This window comes from Dryobates pubescens, chromosome Z, assembly GCF_014839835.1.
Source record: "Dryobates pubescens isolate bDryPub1 chromosome Z, bDryPub1.pri, whole genome shotgun sequence".
Classification (NCBI taxonomy): domain Eukaryota; kingdom Metazoa; phylum Chordata; class Aves; order Piciformes; family Picidae; genus Dryobates; species Dryobates pubescens.
The window spans coordinates 20,329,184-20,345,599 of record NC_071657.1 but is presented as its reverse complement, the minus strand read 5'-3'; the positions used below and the strand labels follow the sequence as shown (position 1 = coordinate 20,345,599).

The window sequence follows — 16,416 nt, the reverse complement described above, 5'->3', positions numbered from 1 at the left end:
CTCTGATGTAAGAATTTGATGTCCAAACAAAATTTCTGAGGTTTCAAAAGAAACTAGGTAGGTGTGGTACTGAGAGTACTTTAATAACAGGGCTTTCTGATGTATTGTTGTAGAAGACATTTGATCTGTGCTGTAGCATGTGCTAAGCAAGTTAAGAGGCCTGCTAGTTTAAGCACATACTCAGTTGGAAAATCCAGCATTGTCTGTAACCTACCGTTCTTCTTTGAGGGAAATGTTTCAATCACTTTTGCTAAGTCGTACTTTGGAGTTCTTTAATCTTTCTAAATGTTGATTTTATCACATAGAGTAAAAAAACCATGAAAACTAACTTTAAAATTTTTAACAGGCTCTTTCATTCAATACTGAATTTGAAGAAAGTGATAATTGACTCTGCTCATATTCTTATCCTAAAGGATAAAGGTGCTTATAGTTACGACACATCAGCTCCATTCCTGAAGATGGTAAGCTATCTTTCTTATTTTTCTTCAAAACCAAAATGAGAAGTTTCTTTTCAATACAGTTTGAGTGGCCCAGGGAAAGTCAGAGTTAATGCAGAACTCTCCCACACATCTGATGAATGGGCTTGTTTTGTTCTGCTTAGTGAATCACATAGTAAAACCAGATATAGTAATGTTTTTGTGTGCATAAATTTGCTGTCATTTCAATGACATGCATATGATAAGTGAATATATAATGATATGCAGTGCCATAATTTCTTTGCTTGTTACTTAACAAATGCAGGAAGCAGAAAATTTCTGTCCTGAACATAAGCCTAAGACAAATTTGCAGGACTAGATCTAGACAAGACCTTGTACTGGTTTTTTTTTAGCTGAAATTATTGAAAACAGGAATCTACCAGCAATGGATCTCCACATAAAATTTTGAAACCCATTTCCCAGTGAAGAATAATACTTGCTTTCTGTCTTAGTTTTTTAATTTTCTGAACAGAAGCTCTCTGCTCTGATAACTAAGTATTATTAGGAGGTCTACCTAAGTCTGTACACCTAGAATGGACTGGAAATGAGGTGCTTCAGTTTCTTTCTGCATAAACAAAGCAGGATTAAGACAGTTTTTGTTACATTATTACCTTACACTTCTAGCAAAATTGACATGGCATATATGCTGCTGGCTTAGATGAACCACATGTCATACTTTGAATTACTCATCCACTCACATGAAAAAAGAAGTTAAAAAACTTATTTATACACTTGATGACTTTGATATTGATACCAATATACATGTGCATATTGCATATATGTGCCTGTGGATGTGTGCTATGTGTGCCACAAATAAAGTATTTTTCTCCTGCTTGAAAAGGATATTAAAATGAATCTGCAGTTGATAAAGTAAGAATATTTTGAAATCATTCATGCAGGGAAGTTTTCGCTTCTGCTCTGAATTGTATTGGAGGATGTTGTGTGTTAAATTTTACTACATTATTGCTCTTCTTTATGACACTGGATTAATACCACTGGGCTGTAAAAATACCAATTGTTTTTTAAAGTATGTATTGCCTGGGAGTGTACTAAATCAAATCCACTGTTATCATTGAGAAGGCAGAAATTTTAAAATGTCAAGGAGTTTATTAAATCTATGTAAAACAAGAAGCCTTTTGCAAACCTTGTTCAAGTACAGAGTTCAAAGGCAGTTGTATAAAAATACCATTATGGTTACTTTTTGGTGATTAATGGAAGCTGACATTAAGAATTGCTCAGAGATGGCCATTCATAATGAATTCTGAGAGAGCTAAGAGACATATGATGAAGATTTTATTATTGAAAATAGCCATTGTCTTGAGGCATGACAAGGGAAAAACACATGGTAAAAGGAACAGAGCAAGAGGCTGCAGCAGCATTCCAGTAAACAGTAGATATAACTAGACAAAGATTGCCCTTCTTGAAGCCATTAAAAAGGAGAGATGATGGGAGAATTTCAGAATGACACTGCTTTGCGCTTTCTGCTATTCACAATTATTACATGTATATAAATATATATGTAAAAGTTTAACGATTTCTTAGCTAATATGTACATTGTATGTAAGTTTTACAGACTCTACGTTTGAAAACAAAACATTGATCACTTGGAAGGCAATACACTAGAAAATAGACAAAACTTAGAGATCCCGGAATGATCTAACGAATAGCATAAGATCCAATCTATGAAAGTAAAATTATACAAACATTGCACTGTTCTGAGGAACTTGGAAGCTATGCAAGAGTGTAGAGTTTTAGCCAGTATATTTATAGCAAGACAAAGTGTTGTGGTTTAGGCCTAGCTGGCTACTGTGCACCATGCAGCCACTCAATGGGAAGGAGAATCAGGAGAAAAAGACAAAACCTTGTGGGTTTGACATAAGGAGAGTTCAATAGAATAGAATAGAATAAACCAGGTTGGAAGAGACCTTCAAGATCATTGTGTCCCACTTATCAACTAAACCATGGTACCAAGCACCCTATCAAGTCCCCTCCTGAACACCTCCAATGATGGTGACTCCACCACATCCTCGGGCAGCCCATTCCAATGGGCAATCACTCTCTGTGTAGAACTTCTTCCTAACATCCAGCCTAAACCTCCCCTGGTGCAGCTTGAGACTGTGTCCTCTTGTTCTGGTGCTGGCTGCCTGGGAGAAGAAACCAACATCTGCCTGTCTACAACCTCCCTTAAGGGACTTGTAGAGAGCAATAAGGTCTCCCCTGAGTCTTCTTTTCCCCAGGCTAAGCAACCCCAGCTCCCTCAGCCTCTCCTCTTAGGGCTTGTGTTCCAAACCCCTCACCAACTCTGTTGCCCTTCTCTGGACTCATTCCAGCAAGTCAACATCCTTCCTAAACTGAGGGGCCCAGAACTGGACGCAGTATTCAGGGTGTGGCCTAACCAGTGCAGTGTACAGTGGGGGAATGACCTCCCTGCTCCTGCTGGCCACACTGTTCCTGATGCAGGCCAGGATGCCATTGGCCCTCTTGGCTGCCTGGGCACACTGCAGGCTCATGTTCAGCCTACCATCCACCAGTACCCCCAGGTCCCTCTCTGCCTGGCTGCTCTCCAGCCACTCTGACCCCAGCCTGTAGCACTGCATGGGGTTGCTGTGGCCAATGTGCAGGACCCGGCACCTGGATGTGTTAAATCTCATGCCATTAGATTCTGCCCATCTGTCCAGTCTGGCAAGGTCCCTCTGCAAAGCCTCTCTGTTCTCCAGCAGATCAACTCCTGCCCCCAGCTTGGTGTCATCCACAAATTTACTGATGATGGACTCAATGCCCTCATCCAGATCATCAATAAAGATGTTAAAGAGCATGGGGCCCAGCGCTGATCCTTGGGGCACACCACTAGTGACTGGCACCCAGCTGGATGTGGCACCATTCACCACCACTCTCTGGGCTCGGCCCTCCAGCCAGTTCCTAACCCATCGCAGTGTGCTCCCATCCAAGCCATGGGCTGACAGCTTGGCCAGGAGTTGGCTGCGGGGGAGAGTGTCAAAGGCCTTGCTGAGGTCCAGGCAGACTGCATCCACAGCCTGCCCCACATCCACCAGGCGGGTCACCTGATCATAGGCGATCAAGTTGGTCAGGCAGGACCTGCCCTTCCTAAATCCATGCTGGCTGGACCTGATCCCTTGTTCATCCTGTAAGTGCTGTGTGATTGCACCCAAGATGACCTGTTCCATAATATTGCCTGGCACTGAGGTCAGGCTCACAGGCCTATAATTCCCTGGCTCATCCAACCGGCCCTTCTTGTGGATGGGCACCATGTTGGCCAGCTTCCAGTCTTCTGGATCTCTTCAGTGAGCCAGGACTGCTGAAAAATCATGGAGAGTGGCTTGACCAGCACATCTGCCAGCTCTCTCAGCACCCTAGGATGGATCCTGTCTGGTTCCATGGACTTGTGGCATTCCAAGTGGCTGAGGAGATCTGTTCGGGGGCCAGATTTAGCCAGATATGGCAATGACAGAGGTTCTTGGAATCAATACAGCTGACCAATATGATTGGGTATTGATCCTTTATTGTTCCAGTATTACAGGCCTATGGCTCAGGCCTATGGTGAAAGCATGGCACAGTAAAGCATGGAAGGAGAGGAGACAGGACAGGCAGAAAAAGAAGTGCGTAGCAAGGAAACTGCTACAATTTATATAACCTTGGTATGCCTTGTTGGCATGGACTCATTGGTCCCCTATGAGTGACCACACATCACACTATTGTAGATTATTGGTCCAACTATGGATGACACATGAGGTTTGTTGATGCACGTGCATGTCCTGTTGTCCCAAGATAACTTACTATGTTTCTAGCTACCAGCGTCTTGTTTTAGTTACAGTGCTGCAGGCACAGCACTGTTTTGGCATACTGGTAGCTGGCTCTGCACTTATGCTGAGCATGGCCTACCACCATGTCAGGCTTTTAGGCCTGAACTGCCAGATTGCTCACACCGCTCGTAACTGGTGTTCCCACAGAGATCTCTAAGTACCTCCTCCTGGAACAGAAGGAAACTATGCTGCTCCCTGACTCCTTCTGCCAGCTCTGCAGGCCAGCTGTCTGGAAGACATTCTGTCCTGCTAGTTAGAATTGAGGCAAAGAAGGTGTTAAGTACCTCTGCCTTTTCCTCATCTTTTATTAGAACATTCCCCTCCATATCCACCAAGGAGTGGGGGTTGTCCTTGCCCCTCCTCTTGCTATTAATATATTTATAGAAGGATTTTTTGTTTTCCTTCACAGGAGTGGCCAGTGTAAGCTCTAAATATGCTTCTGCCTCTCTAATTTTCTTCCTTCATGGCCTAGCTACATCCTTAAACATTTTATGGTTTGCCTCACCTTTCTTCCAAAGATGATACACCCTCTTTTTTTCTCTTAGTTCTTTTAGAAGTTCATTACCCATCCAGGCTGGCCGTCTGCCCCAGTAGCTCATCTTCTGACACATTGGCACAGCCTGTTCCTGCACCTTCAAGAGTTCTTCCTTGAAGTAGGTCCAGTGCTCCTGGACCCCTTTTGTTTTTAAGAGCTGTTTCGCAAGGAACCTTCTGAGTTAGTTCCTTGAGTAGCCTGAAGTCCGCCCTCTGGAAGTCCAGAGTGGAGGTCTTCTTGCTGTCCCTCTTAGATTGACCAAGTACTGAAAATTCAATTATCTCGTGGTCGCTGGCCCCTAAACACCCTCCAACCACCACATCACCCACCAGCCCTTCCCTGTTGGTGAAGAGGAGGTCAAGTATAGCCTTACCCCTGGTAGGCTCACACAGCACCTGGGATAAGAAGCTGTCCTCCATGCACTCTAAGAACCTCCTAGATATCCTCCTCTTTGCTATGTTGAGATCCCAGCAGATATTAGGTAAGTTGAAGTTGCCCATGAGAACAAGGGCAGGCGATCTTGAGACAGCCTTAAGCTGCCTATAGAATGCTTCATCAACATCTTCCTCCTGGTTGCGTGGTCTATAACATACTCCAACCAGGATGTCTGCCCTGCCGGTCTTCCCTCTAATTCCTACCCACAAGCACTCAACCCGATCATCCCTGATCTCCAGCTCAGTGGCATCTAGTGCCTCCCTGATGTACAGGGCCACCCCTCCACCCCTTCTCCCTTGCCTGTCTCTCCTGAAGGGCCTGTAGCCATCAATTGCAGTGCTCCAGTCATGCAAGTCGTCCCACCACGTCTCTGTGATGGCAACTACATCATAACTTCCCTGCTGCAACAAGGCTTCCAGCTCCTCTTGTTTGTTGCCCATACTTTGTGCATTAGTGTACATGCATTTCAGCTGGGCTGCTGATTTCACCTCTGACTCCAGCTTACCACCCCCAGACTCCTGCCTGGAGGGACTGGTTTCAGCCCCTTCCCTCTTCAAATCTAATTTAAAGCCCTATCTATGAGACCTGCGAATTCCCTTCCTAGAATCTTTTTCCCTTTGAGGGCTAGGCCATTCTTGTATACTGTGATCTTTCCCCTGCTCTGGGACAGATGTACTCCATCTGTTGGCATATGACTTGGTACAGTAGAAAGTTCTCCAATAATATAATACAGAGTCAGAAGAAAAAGCAATAATAACGATAATAATAAATGAAATAATATATAAAGCAAGTACTACAAAGAGCAAAACTACCAAAGCAACAACCTGGTCATAGTACCGCCCCCTCCCTCCCCCCACCAAACCCTTGCCCTGGCCATCCCTCCCATTATATACTGGGCATGACATACCAGTATGGTATGAAATAACACATTGGCTCATTCAGTTGGCTATCCTGGTTGTGACTCTTCCAGCTTCTTTTGAAAATTAACCCTATCCTAGCAGAACCCACAATGGAAATTTAATTAAAAAAAAAAAACAAACCAACATCTAGAGGAAGTTGGTAATTGTTATTTATATAAAAATTAACATATGGGGGGTGACAGTTCAATATTCATGTTTAATAAGAGACATTTAATGAAAACAAAGGTTCCTTGATGAATTTACCAAAGTGAGTCTTTTCTCAATCTAAGATGCTTAATTATGTTGTCCTTCACAACATGTGTGCCAAAATAGGCTTTAGTTTATGGAATAGCTGTTGTAGTTTTGTGCTTCATAAACTTCACATAGCAAAAAAGTCTCATGTATTGCACAGTTAAGTGTATTCAAAACTAATTTCAAAGATGTTCTCTTGTAGGATGATGTTCAGTCTTCACAAGATTCGTTGCCACGCAAGACAGTAATACAGCTGACATCACAACCAAGGTAATTAATCTATTTAGTGTCTGAGATTGTTTTAACAATGTATGTGCTTGCATTACCTAGTAGATTTTTGTGCTATTTAATTTCTTGTAACTTTCACTCAAAAAAGGTTAAGATAGGTAAAAAGATTGTACTATTATACTAATACTGTTATGTTTAGTTGAAAGAGGACACAGCACTTTAAATTCATAGAAGTTTCTCACCTGTCACTAATTCAGCTGAATCAAGTAAATACTCTTATGAATGTGTGCTTTTACATCATTGTAATCCTTAATAAATTCTGCTTGGGAGCAACAGTAGAAAATTCTAATTAGATGTAATTACAGCTGGCTCAGTTCAAACTGTGAACAAAAGATTAATTTTTATAAATATAGTGGTTTTACCCCACCTGGCAACTAAGCACCACATAGGCGCTGGATTACTTCTTCCTGTACTGGGATGGTACAGAGAATCAGAAAAAAACACTGCACTGTACTGCCTGCTGGGAAAAAACAAACTAACTGTATTCCAGCTGAAATCAAGACAATAAAGCCTAAAATCAGAAAATATAAACATTGGATTTTCTTTAAAATTTAAGGTGGTATACCAGGACACTTTTTTCTCTCAACTCCAACTTTTTGTGGTATTAAAAGGGCTTACTTCTTCATTTATGTGTAGTTCTAGAGTATTCAGTTGAGACTGACACCCTACCATTCCCATGAAATAGCTTAAATGTTCACTAAGTCAACTAATTCAAATAAAATGAATAAGACACATGGATATGAGAGCTGCTGTGTTTATAAAACAAATAACATAAGCTTTTTCTTAAAGAACAGAATGTTTAAGATTAGTTTTAAAAGTACCGAATGCTGATTATTTAATTCCTCTGTAGTTCTAGGAAGTGTCAAACTTACATAATCTATGAAAGTGCCAGACTACTCAGTATAGTAACTGCTACTCTTAAAAGATTCTGATCATATTATTTGAAAAAGTGAGCAAATTTCTTTTCTTGTGAGCTTTCAAGGGGGAATCTGTCTTCAGTCATCTAAAGTTAAATGTATACATTCTCTGTGTGTGCAGCTTTAATGTGTGTCTATACATCACTCATGTCAACATTCATACTATTTTTATTTTTTGTAGTAGTTAGCTAGATGCCTAGCTAGTAATTTAACAAAAATATTTTTAACTTACTAAGAATACTGCTCAGGTATCTCTTTATATTGTGTATAAATACTGTAGGCAAGTTACAATGTATGCTGTGCCCTTTGAGGATAGCTTTAATGCTTTTGCTTTCCTTGCCAAAGTTAGCTGTTGAAATTGCCCACGTCCCTGCCATTCTCTGATTTGCCTTTTGTTTGCATCCACTGTTCCACTGCTCTGCATAATATGTTAATTTTTTCTTTTTTGATATTTATGATGTTTTAGGCATTTGCTTTGTTTTTTCTTCTTAGGTCTACGTTAAGTAAGTATACATGCTGAGCTTTTTTATTTTAAAATTAATATTATCCTAACTTTCAAGAAGATAACACTGGTAGATATTTTCAAATTTTAACATGCCTTGTACTGTGAAGATAGTGTACAGTCATACAAAATACATTTTATGTTCTAAAAACTGTGTCATCAGAACTACATGAAATAAAGATAAAAATAATGTGAGGAAGAAGGAGAGGAGAAAGGTTGCAAAGGAATATTGATTATTACTGTCTAAACCCCTGTTTTTTCTTGTAATGACTTCTTGTTTGGAAGTACTTTCAAAGCAGTGCTTAAGTACACACTACTTCATATTTCCTTTGTTGTTAAAAAGTTCATTTTAACATCTGTATGTTCAGCTATTTTCTCATAAAAATGAGTTTAGTCTTTGCAAACTTCTAACTTTATCTCTGGTTATAATCTCAGTCAAGTCCACTAACATTTTTACTGTTGTGAAAATTGATATGTAAGCTAAGACAGTAACTTTTGCTTAAATCTAGTATGTGAATATTGTAACTGTGCATCTGAATTTTCTAGGTAACCAACAGAGATGTAAAATGTTAATTTCAGTAGAATCATGAACTCAATAAATTTATCTTTAAGGATTATTGTGCATAAAATTCAGAATTTGAAGCTTCTGAGACAGAAACTGTTTTCATTTGAATTTTGAGACCTTAGCAGACTGAAAAGCAGTTCTTGTCAGGACTTCATTGTTTAATTTTCCTTTCTTAGTGATAGTCTTTATTGTTCATGTCTGCAGCGAACATCTCTAGATTTCTTTCTGTTAATGTGTTCTATTCTACCATTATGTGGTACAGACAGCACAACTGTCAAGGTGTTACTATACTTTAATTGGCTGAAAATTTTCTGGGTTTGCATTTCCTTGCCAAGATTTTGTTATTCTTTAAAAAATGTGGTTCATATCACCTATAAATTTAGGGGAACACTACTGATGGGAAGCTAATCAGAGAGTGGTTTTTAAAAATCTGTTTGATAATGCAAACATCTTCCTTTTTTTTTTTTCTTATTACCGAGTTGGTATTGTCTAGCTAGTGCAGCTTGATTAACATGGATGAAAATAGATTTTAAAAAACCTTGTCTTTCAGTACTGACTGTTCTAGTATGACGTAGTAAAGTATCTTTCAAGCTGTTTCTAAGTAGGTGTCAGTTCTAATGTATTCGATACAATTTTTTGCTCCCATCTGTACACCTCTCTTCTGTAGTAGTCTGTCACCATCGTTTTATGAATCTGTACTTTTAAAAAAAGGTAAAATGTTCATTTCAATGAAACAGGTATGTAGAATATGTTCAATCTTACTGTGACTCTGCTATCTTAGTACGACTGGTCAGGCTTTTGAGTACTGAAGTTATGGCATGCTTAATTTCACTAGACCCCTTTTAACTGGTAATTGAAGTTGCATACTTTTTAAAAAATGATACTTCCAGCTGAGAACCAAAGCTTTTATGAGGTAATACTCAACTAGACGTGGAACTACTTTTATTTGTTCTGAAATTCACAATTACTGCTGTGTGTGTTGGACACAAAGCCTATGTGAAATGTATTTCTGTGAGAGCCTTGTTCATTGATTTAATCATTGGTGCCTGGTAATAGTCCACCAGATGCCATAGTTCCCAAATGGCTTGCGCTGACTGGATTTGCCTGGGATGTGGGTTTGAACTGCTTGCCATCCAGGTTAAGCAGTCAGCTGTTGATGAAAGTTATATATCCAGCGTGAGCAGCAAAACGTCCTGTTTATCTTTGTTTCCTGGAGACAGAGTTGCAGGGAAATGTGATACATGACTAAATAACTGTATTGGCTGTCTGTAACAACTTGGATTCTACAGTAGTATTGTTTGGTATAGCATGGTGAACTTAGGAGTGAATAAGATCAAACAGCATCAGTCATGCCTTCTTGTATGTGTGTTGGGTTTTTGGTTTGGCCACTTCTGAACCTCCATGCATATGGCTGGGGAGTTTCATTACTCGGCTCCATTGCACTCTACGAACAGTGTCTCATTTGAACTGAATACACTGTGATACTGAAAGATTTTTTTTAAAACATTGATTTATTTGTAGTGCTAAACCAACAATAGTTAAAATTTGCAAACAAATTACTTGTCAGCTAGTCATAGAGGAATGTTATGTTATCCTGATTGTCAGGCTAGTTTAAAATTTTAGCAGATGCATTTTCCACTAGCTGAAACATTCAGGTTGCCTACAGGATTAATTCTTAGTAGGGTATACTGTAATCAATAGTTTTCTTCAAAGATCTGTTGAAGCACCAAGCAGTTTAGTGACAAACACCTTGTAAAAGAAAGTTGAATTTTTCCAAATAGCCTGTGTAGTGGTTTGAAAGGAAAGGCTCTGCTTTCCCTCCCCCACTGAGAAAGAGACCACGGCTAAACCCAGTCAGAGAAATGAGATTATATATTACAAGGAAACAGATTACATGTAACACAACAAATACAGGTATTTTACAATATATACAGGAATATAGAGCAAATAAACTCAACCAGAAACCAGACCCCCCACAGAGGGGGCTTCCCCCTCTGCCCCCTTCACCCCCCTACCTCCCTTCTCCCCCAAAGAGGTAGAAGAAAGAGATGTGGACGGTTAACAGGGCAGGAAAGGAAGAAAGGCCTGGCACAGGGAGTTTGTTAGTTCTTATCTCTTGGCAAGAAGCCCAGAAGCAGATCCAGCCGAAAGGGACAGCGAAGGAAGGAAGACTGAGAGAAAGTTCCCAGCTTCCCTGGGTCCAATCTCACCTCCCACAATTCTACCAATGAAATTCGTTTAGAATACCAAAATATTTTACAAACATTTAGCCAGTGTGCCCCTTCCTTAAAGGCACAGCGTCAAACAGCCACAGCCTGTTACTTTGTATTGTCTGTTAGCCTTACTCCAATATCTTATCAGCGGATTTTGGCATAAGGTTGTGATTAATAAACTTTTGTCATAAATTGTATTTATCCTGTTACATTCAAAATTTGTGACCTTTTTGAGAAAGGGAATTGGATTTTATCTCAAAGATTTTGAAAGCTGGTCACCTTTTCAAAAATGCGTTTGGCAGGTATGCCCACTGCTTTCTCAACACAGTACTGTAATTTAGAAATTAATGTTAAGTTTAGTGTGTGATAAAGGATAAAATGCAGTGTTGAAAATTTTTTTGCAGAGAGGTATGTATGTTACTCTATTTGTTTGGAAGATGACAGCAAGCATAATTTGCCTGAGAAGGAAACTTCATTGGTGTCATGCTGAAAGGGAAAGATGTCCTGGTGAAGCAATCAATTAAAGCTTCACACTGAAGGAGCTGTATCTTTCTGAACTTAGAAAGTGACTGGATTGGGGTAATGTTTCAATGTTTTCATTTGATGGAATTAATATAAATAATTCTTCAGTGCAGCTGGACATTGAAAGGATGTTCTGACCACATCTGACATTTTGATAGTATATTTTCATTACCTTTTATTCTTGCATGAGTTCTGAGGCATTTGTATTCTTTGTAATATAGCAAAAAGAAAGAATACAGTAATATTTAAAAGGATACCAAAACTTAGTGGTTAGTGGTAGTTCATACATTGTTAATATGCAGAGTTGTTCCTCAGGGAGAAGAACCCAAAACAACATAAATGCAACTGAACAAAACCGTTCTCCCACCCCCAACAAAGCGAAATAAAACAAAACAGCAACAAACAAAAAAAGAAAAGCACAGAGGAAAAAAGCAAAACTAACCAAAACCAAGCCAAGACTTTTCATTTTTTTATTGGATGAAATATTAATAGCACAATGCACAACTTTGTTACTTTGTTGTTATTGTGAAACCTCTGTATTAATAACTTTAATATGTGGATATGATGAATGGTCATTCAGTGAAGCCTTCAGGCTGTTTTCTTATGCTAAGAAAAAATGGTTAATTAAGCACTTGCATTATCCACACAGTAGTGGAAGTAGTTAAAAAAAAGTAGAAAACAATTTGAAATAGTGTGTGAAGAAATGCACATTTGGTTTTAATACCTGGACTCCTTAGGCTCAATATAATGATTTTTTAAAACTGCTTTATAGTGTTATCTTGGTATTCAGCTTCCTGACCAATTTACTAGCTTTCAGGTGACCTGTAGTGGCCATGAACATGTTCTGTTTCTAATAAACTCATGGCCATTTTTAATAAATTGCATGGATTTTAAAAAACTTTTGCCTCTTGACTTTCATGATAGAGGAGCTGTTGCAAAGACAACTAAATGCTTGGGTGACTCACTAACTCAGGCATCTGAATCCTGAAACATTGGTTAATGTGAACCTGAAACAAATACTTCAGTAAAAATATTTATTGCAAAAGCAGTAACTTCCAAACCAAATGTGGAATGCATCTATTCTGTTTCTTAGGTGGAAGTTAGGTATGCAGCTACCTTTATGACCAAATTCTGGCATTGTCTAATGGGAGAGAAAGTGGGGTGTGGAAGGGTTCACAGCACATTGATCTTTTACTTACCACTCTTTCTGTAAGATTATAGCAGTTTCCCAGATTTCCATTTTTACCGTGAGAGTTTTCTGCATGTGTTAATTTCACTAAAATTTTATCTGGGAACTCTGAAACCAAATCAGCAAATAAGCTAAGGGGTGAACATCTGTTTTGATGGTAGGAATGTTTCTTTAAAAATTAAACCTGTGTTTAATTTTTGAGTTGTTACAAATGTTCATTAATAATAAGGGAAAAAAAGCCAAAAACAAAACATAGCTTTGATTTGCAATTAATCACACTCCAACAGTTTCTGTGGAATTAGTATTTTTTTCAAAACTTGATTTTGACCATCATACTTCTGAATGCAAGTTGTTCAAAAGTTGTTAAATTTCAATATTACTTTGTGAGTGCAGGAAATTTTTCCAGTTTTTGGTCTGTCTCATTACTGATCAATCAGTGACTGTTGTAAATATTTCTCATATTCTCTAAATTCCACAAATTTTAAGATTTTTTATTCAAATCACAGAAATTCAACGGTTTTTGTTGGTACAAGTACAGTCAGATTGTGAATCTGGGGCTACCTTTGCTATAAAAATGTGTAATATTAAATATAATATTAAAATAAAAGATCCTATGATTAGATGTTAAAAGAAACTTACGGATTCCTTTGAAAACACTGTTTGTAATAGAAGTGTCATATGAAATGCAGAAAAATGCATTAACTTCACATACTTTGAGGGGAGGGAAAAGTACCTGACTGTTTTTCAAAAGACAGAGTCGTCATTACGAAAGAATGTGCTAGTGAAAAATTAATACAGCTGGAGGATCTGCATTGTATGCATGTAGTTGTTAAAGCTGTATTGGAAGCAGAAGATAACACAATTTCAATATATTTGTACTTTTTTTTTTTTTTTTTTTTTTCTAGGCACTGTTCCCATCAGCCTTTTTTACTGGAATTGCTTTGAGGCAGTATTGTAGTTAGTCCAAGGTTCTCAAGGCACACACTGAAGTGTTATGACATACTTTTCTGCTCTTCTGAACCAGGTTTTTCTGCTCTTCTGAACCAGGTTTTTTTTCCCTTCTAAATGCAGATTTTTAAAGCCTGCACTACAAGAGGAACAAGGAAAGGATTTTAGTGAATGTACTTCCTGATCCTGAAAGTGTCAGGGGGCTTCAAGCCCATCTTGGACTTCAGAACACCTCACAACTTTGTGGTAAAATTAAAATTTAAAATAGCACCTTTAGCCTTAATCCATTTATCCTTAATTGGAGAGTAGCTGTGTGCTCCAAATTAGGTTATGTGTACCACTACAATCCACTCATATCATAAAATTGGTGTGTATCTGGCATATGTAGTAGGTACATAACATTCTAAAGTCTTGTCTTAGGTTGTTGGGGTTTTTGTGTTCTCAAAATTAATACTTCTTCTGTTGTCTGTGTTTATTGTGAATGCTTTTTTCTTGATCGTGTTTTATGGATTGTTCTTGAAAAAGCTGCACAAAGGTCCTGTTTCCTGTGAGAGCAGAGGAATAGAATATGTGCCTATTGTCTGCCTGTTTTGCCATTTTGCATGACCAATGGATATACCCGCATAGAATATAGAAAGACAGTTGATAGGGATGTGTGTGTATGTGTGAGTTCTCTCACCTTTATTAATAAATCTGAAGTTTGACTTTGGGGTTCTCATTAGGAAGGACATTCTTGGTGTCATTCAGAATTCTGAAATACTAAAATAGAATAATAGAAATATTTTTTAAGCACAGTAGTATGATTTTTAATTTATTTGTTAATCAGAACTGTCAGCCATTACTAGGTTTGGAAAAAAATAATGTAATTTTAACATCATAGCTCCATTTATAAACTACACGCTTACATCTTCACGCTGTTATAATCATCGCATAATTCTATCCTTTGTTAGTTGAAACTCTAATGAATTTTTATGAGTTTATTTGTAATATCCCTTTTTTATTTCTTGGTGTCACCAGTTTGATTTAATAATGAAAAGCAGATCTGTGAATAGCAAGATTGTTTCCACCTTTGCTTTTGTTGTGAAAGCAACACAAATTTATATTTTGTGATTGTAGTTCCTACTAGTTCTTCTGGAAAAGGTATCTTATTTAGGCAAAAATCCTAATATTTATTAATATACTGTAACATTTGATTATATTCAGAATCAGTATTCTTTATAATACATGTTTTAATTGGATGATAAGACTGGCTGATTAGGTGGAAATTGTGTAGTTTTTTGTTTGTGTTGGTTTTGTAACTTATGTAACAGTATTGGCAGTCCTGAATTACAACTTTTAAATTTACAAGAAGCTTATCTGGATTTAATGCAGAGGACCATATTAGCATTATTTATCTTACCCAGTGAAGTAAGCTGAAAAATCCCCTTAAGCTTTACCCAGTTAATGAAAGCCCCTTGGGAAGGTATAGACTCTTCATTTGGAGAGAACTTTTACTGTATAGAGACTTGTTTGCCTAACTTGAATTGTTAAACCGACCATATTAGCTCTCCCCAAAATTTCATGTTTACATCTTAGCTGTATATCTGAAACTGCATCTCTTAAATTATAGTATTTTCATCACAAAGGACTGTTCTATTTAATTAAATGTCTAGTAATGTATCATTGTGAAGGCTAAGAGCTTCAGCACTGTATCTCAGTGGAGGTGTGCATTAAAGCTCCAGGCACTCTGAAGTAGATCTAATGTCCTTTCCTTGGAACTGGAAAGCAAAAAAATCAGGCTGACATTATGTTTTAATTCTGCACTTCCATTTTAATTTCTAGTCATTTTGTTGTAAAGACATTTTTTTGTTAATAACTGCTTCCTTCACTCTCATTAATAGACAGACTTGCAGGTTGCCTAGCAGTAGATTTAAATGTCCATTGATAAATGTTGGCTAGCACATATTATTCAATTTATATCCTTGGGTATCCATCTCATGACAGTGAAGATTTTTGTGCAAAATGAGGCCAAAACCAAGCAAGAAATTATTTTGTTTGTAAAATCAGAATTTCTTTGCTCTTTGTATCAGTCATGCTAGTAGACTAGTATGAAATCTGTAGTCATCCTGGGAACAATTATTCTATATATGATTAGAATTTAAAGCTACCTCAGTAAAGAATGGAATGAAGCAGGCAAGTGGAAGTGTCACTTAGCACATTGGAAAATAATGAGGGGACTAACTAAATGGATATTAGTGAAACAGGAAAACAGTAGACATTACAGAACATCAGACTTAGAGTTACATGTACGGTGTCAAAGGCAATTTTGCTTTTGGCTGGTTAAAATTGAAGTGTTTTGTATAAAACAGCTGAAATAGTGCACTGTGCTCAGAGTGGCGAAGACTTCATCAAAAATATGGTACTGAAAAAATCACAGAATAGTAGGGGTTGGAAAGGACTTGGGGAGATCATGTAGTCAAACCCTTGTGCTAAATTAGCAGATTCACCTAGAGCAAGTCACACAGCAATGTGTCCAGGTAGGTTTTGAAAGTCCTCAGAGAAGTAGACTCTACAACCTCTCTGAACAGTCTGTTGCGGTGCTCCGTCACCCTCACCATAAAGAAGTGTCTCCTCATTGAGGAACATCCTGTGTTTGTTTGTATCCATTGCCCTTGTTGTGCCACTGGCACCTCTCAAAATAGACTGGTCCCATCTTCTTGATACCCACTCTTCAGATATCTGTAAACATTGATCAGATGCCTCTCATCCCATTCCAGGCTAAACAGCCCCAGTTCTCTCAGCCTTTCTTCCTAAGGGACAAGTTCTATTCTGTTAATCATCCTCATAGCCCTTTGTTGGACTCCCTACAGTCACT

General features: G+C 38.2%; 1 protein-coding gene across 2 annotated transcripts in view; it reads left to right on the top strand.

Annotated features, from left to right (window-relative positions):
- Positions 1 to 16,416, top strand: part of MAN2A1 (mannosidase alpha class 2A member 1) — a 175,475-nt gene that overhangs the window by 80,933 nt on the left and 78,126 nt on the right. For both annotated transcript variants that reach the window (XM_054178004.1, XM_054178005.1), the window contains exons 11-12: positions 347 to 461; positions 6,621 to 6,688. In XM_054178004.1, the coding sequence (XP_054033979.1) occupies positions 347 to 461; positions 6,621 to 6,688 (183 nt within the window). The remainder of the gene's footprint in view (positions 1 to 346; positions 462 to 6,620; positions 6,689 to 16,416) is intronic.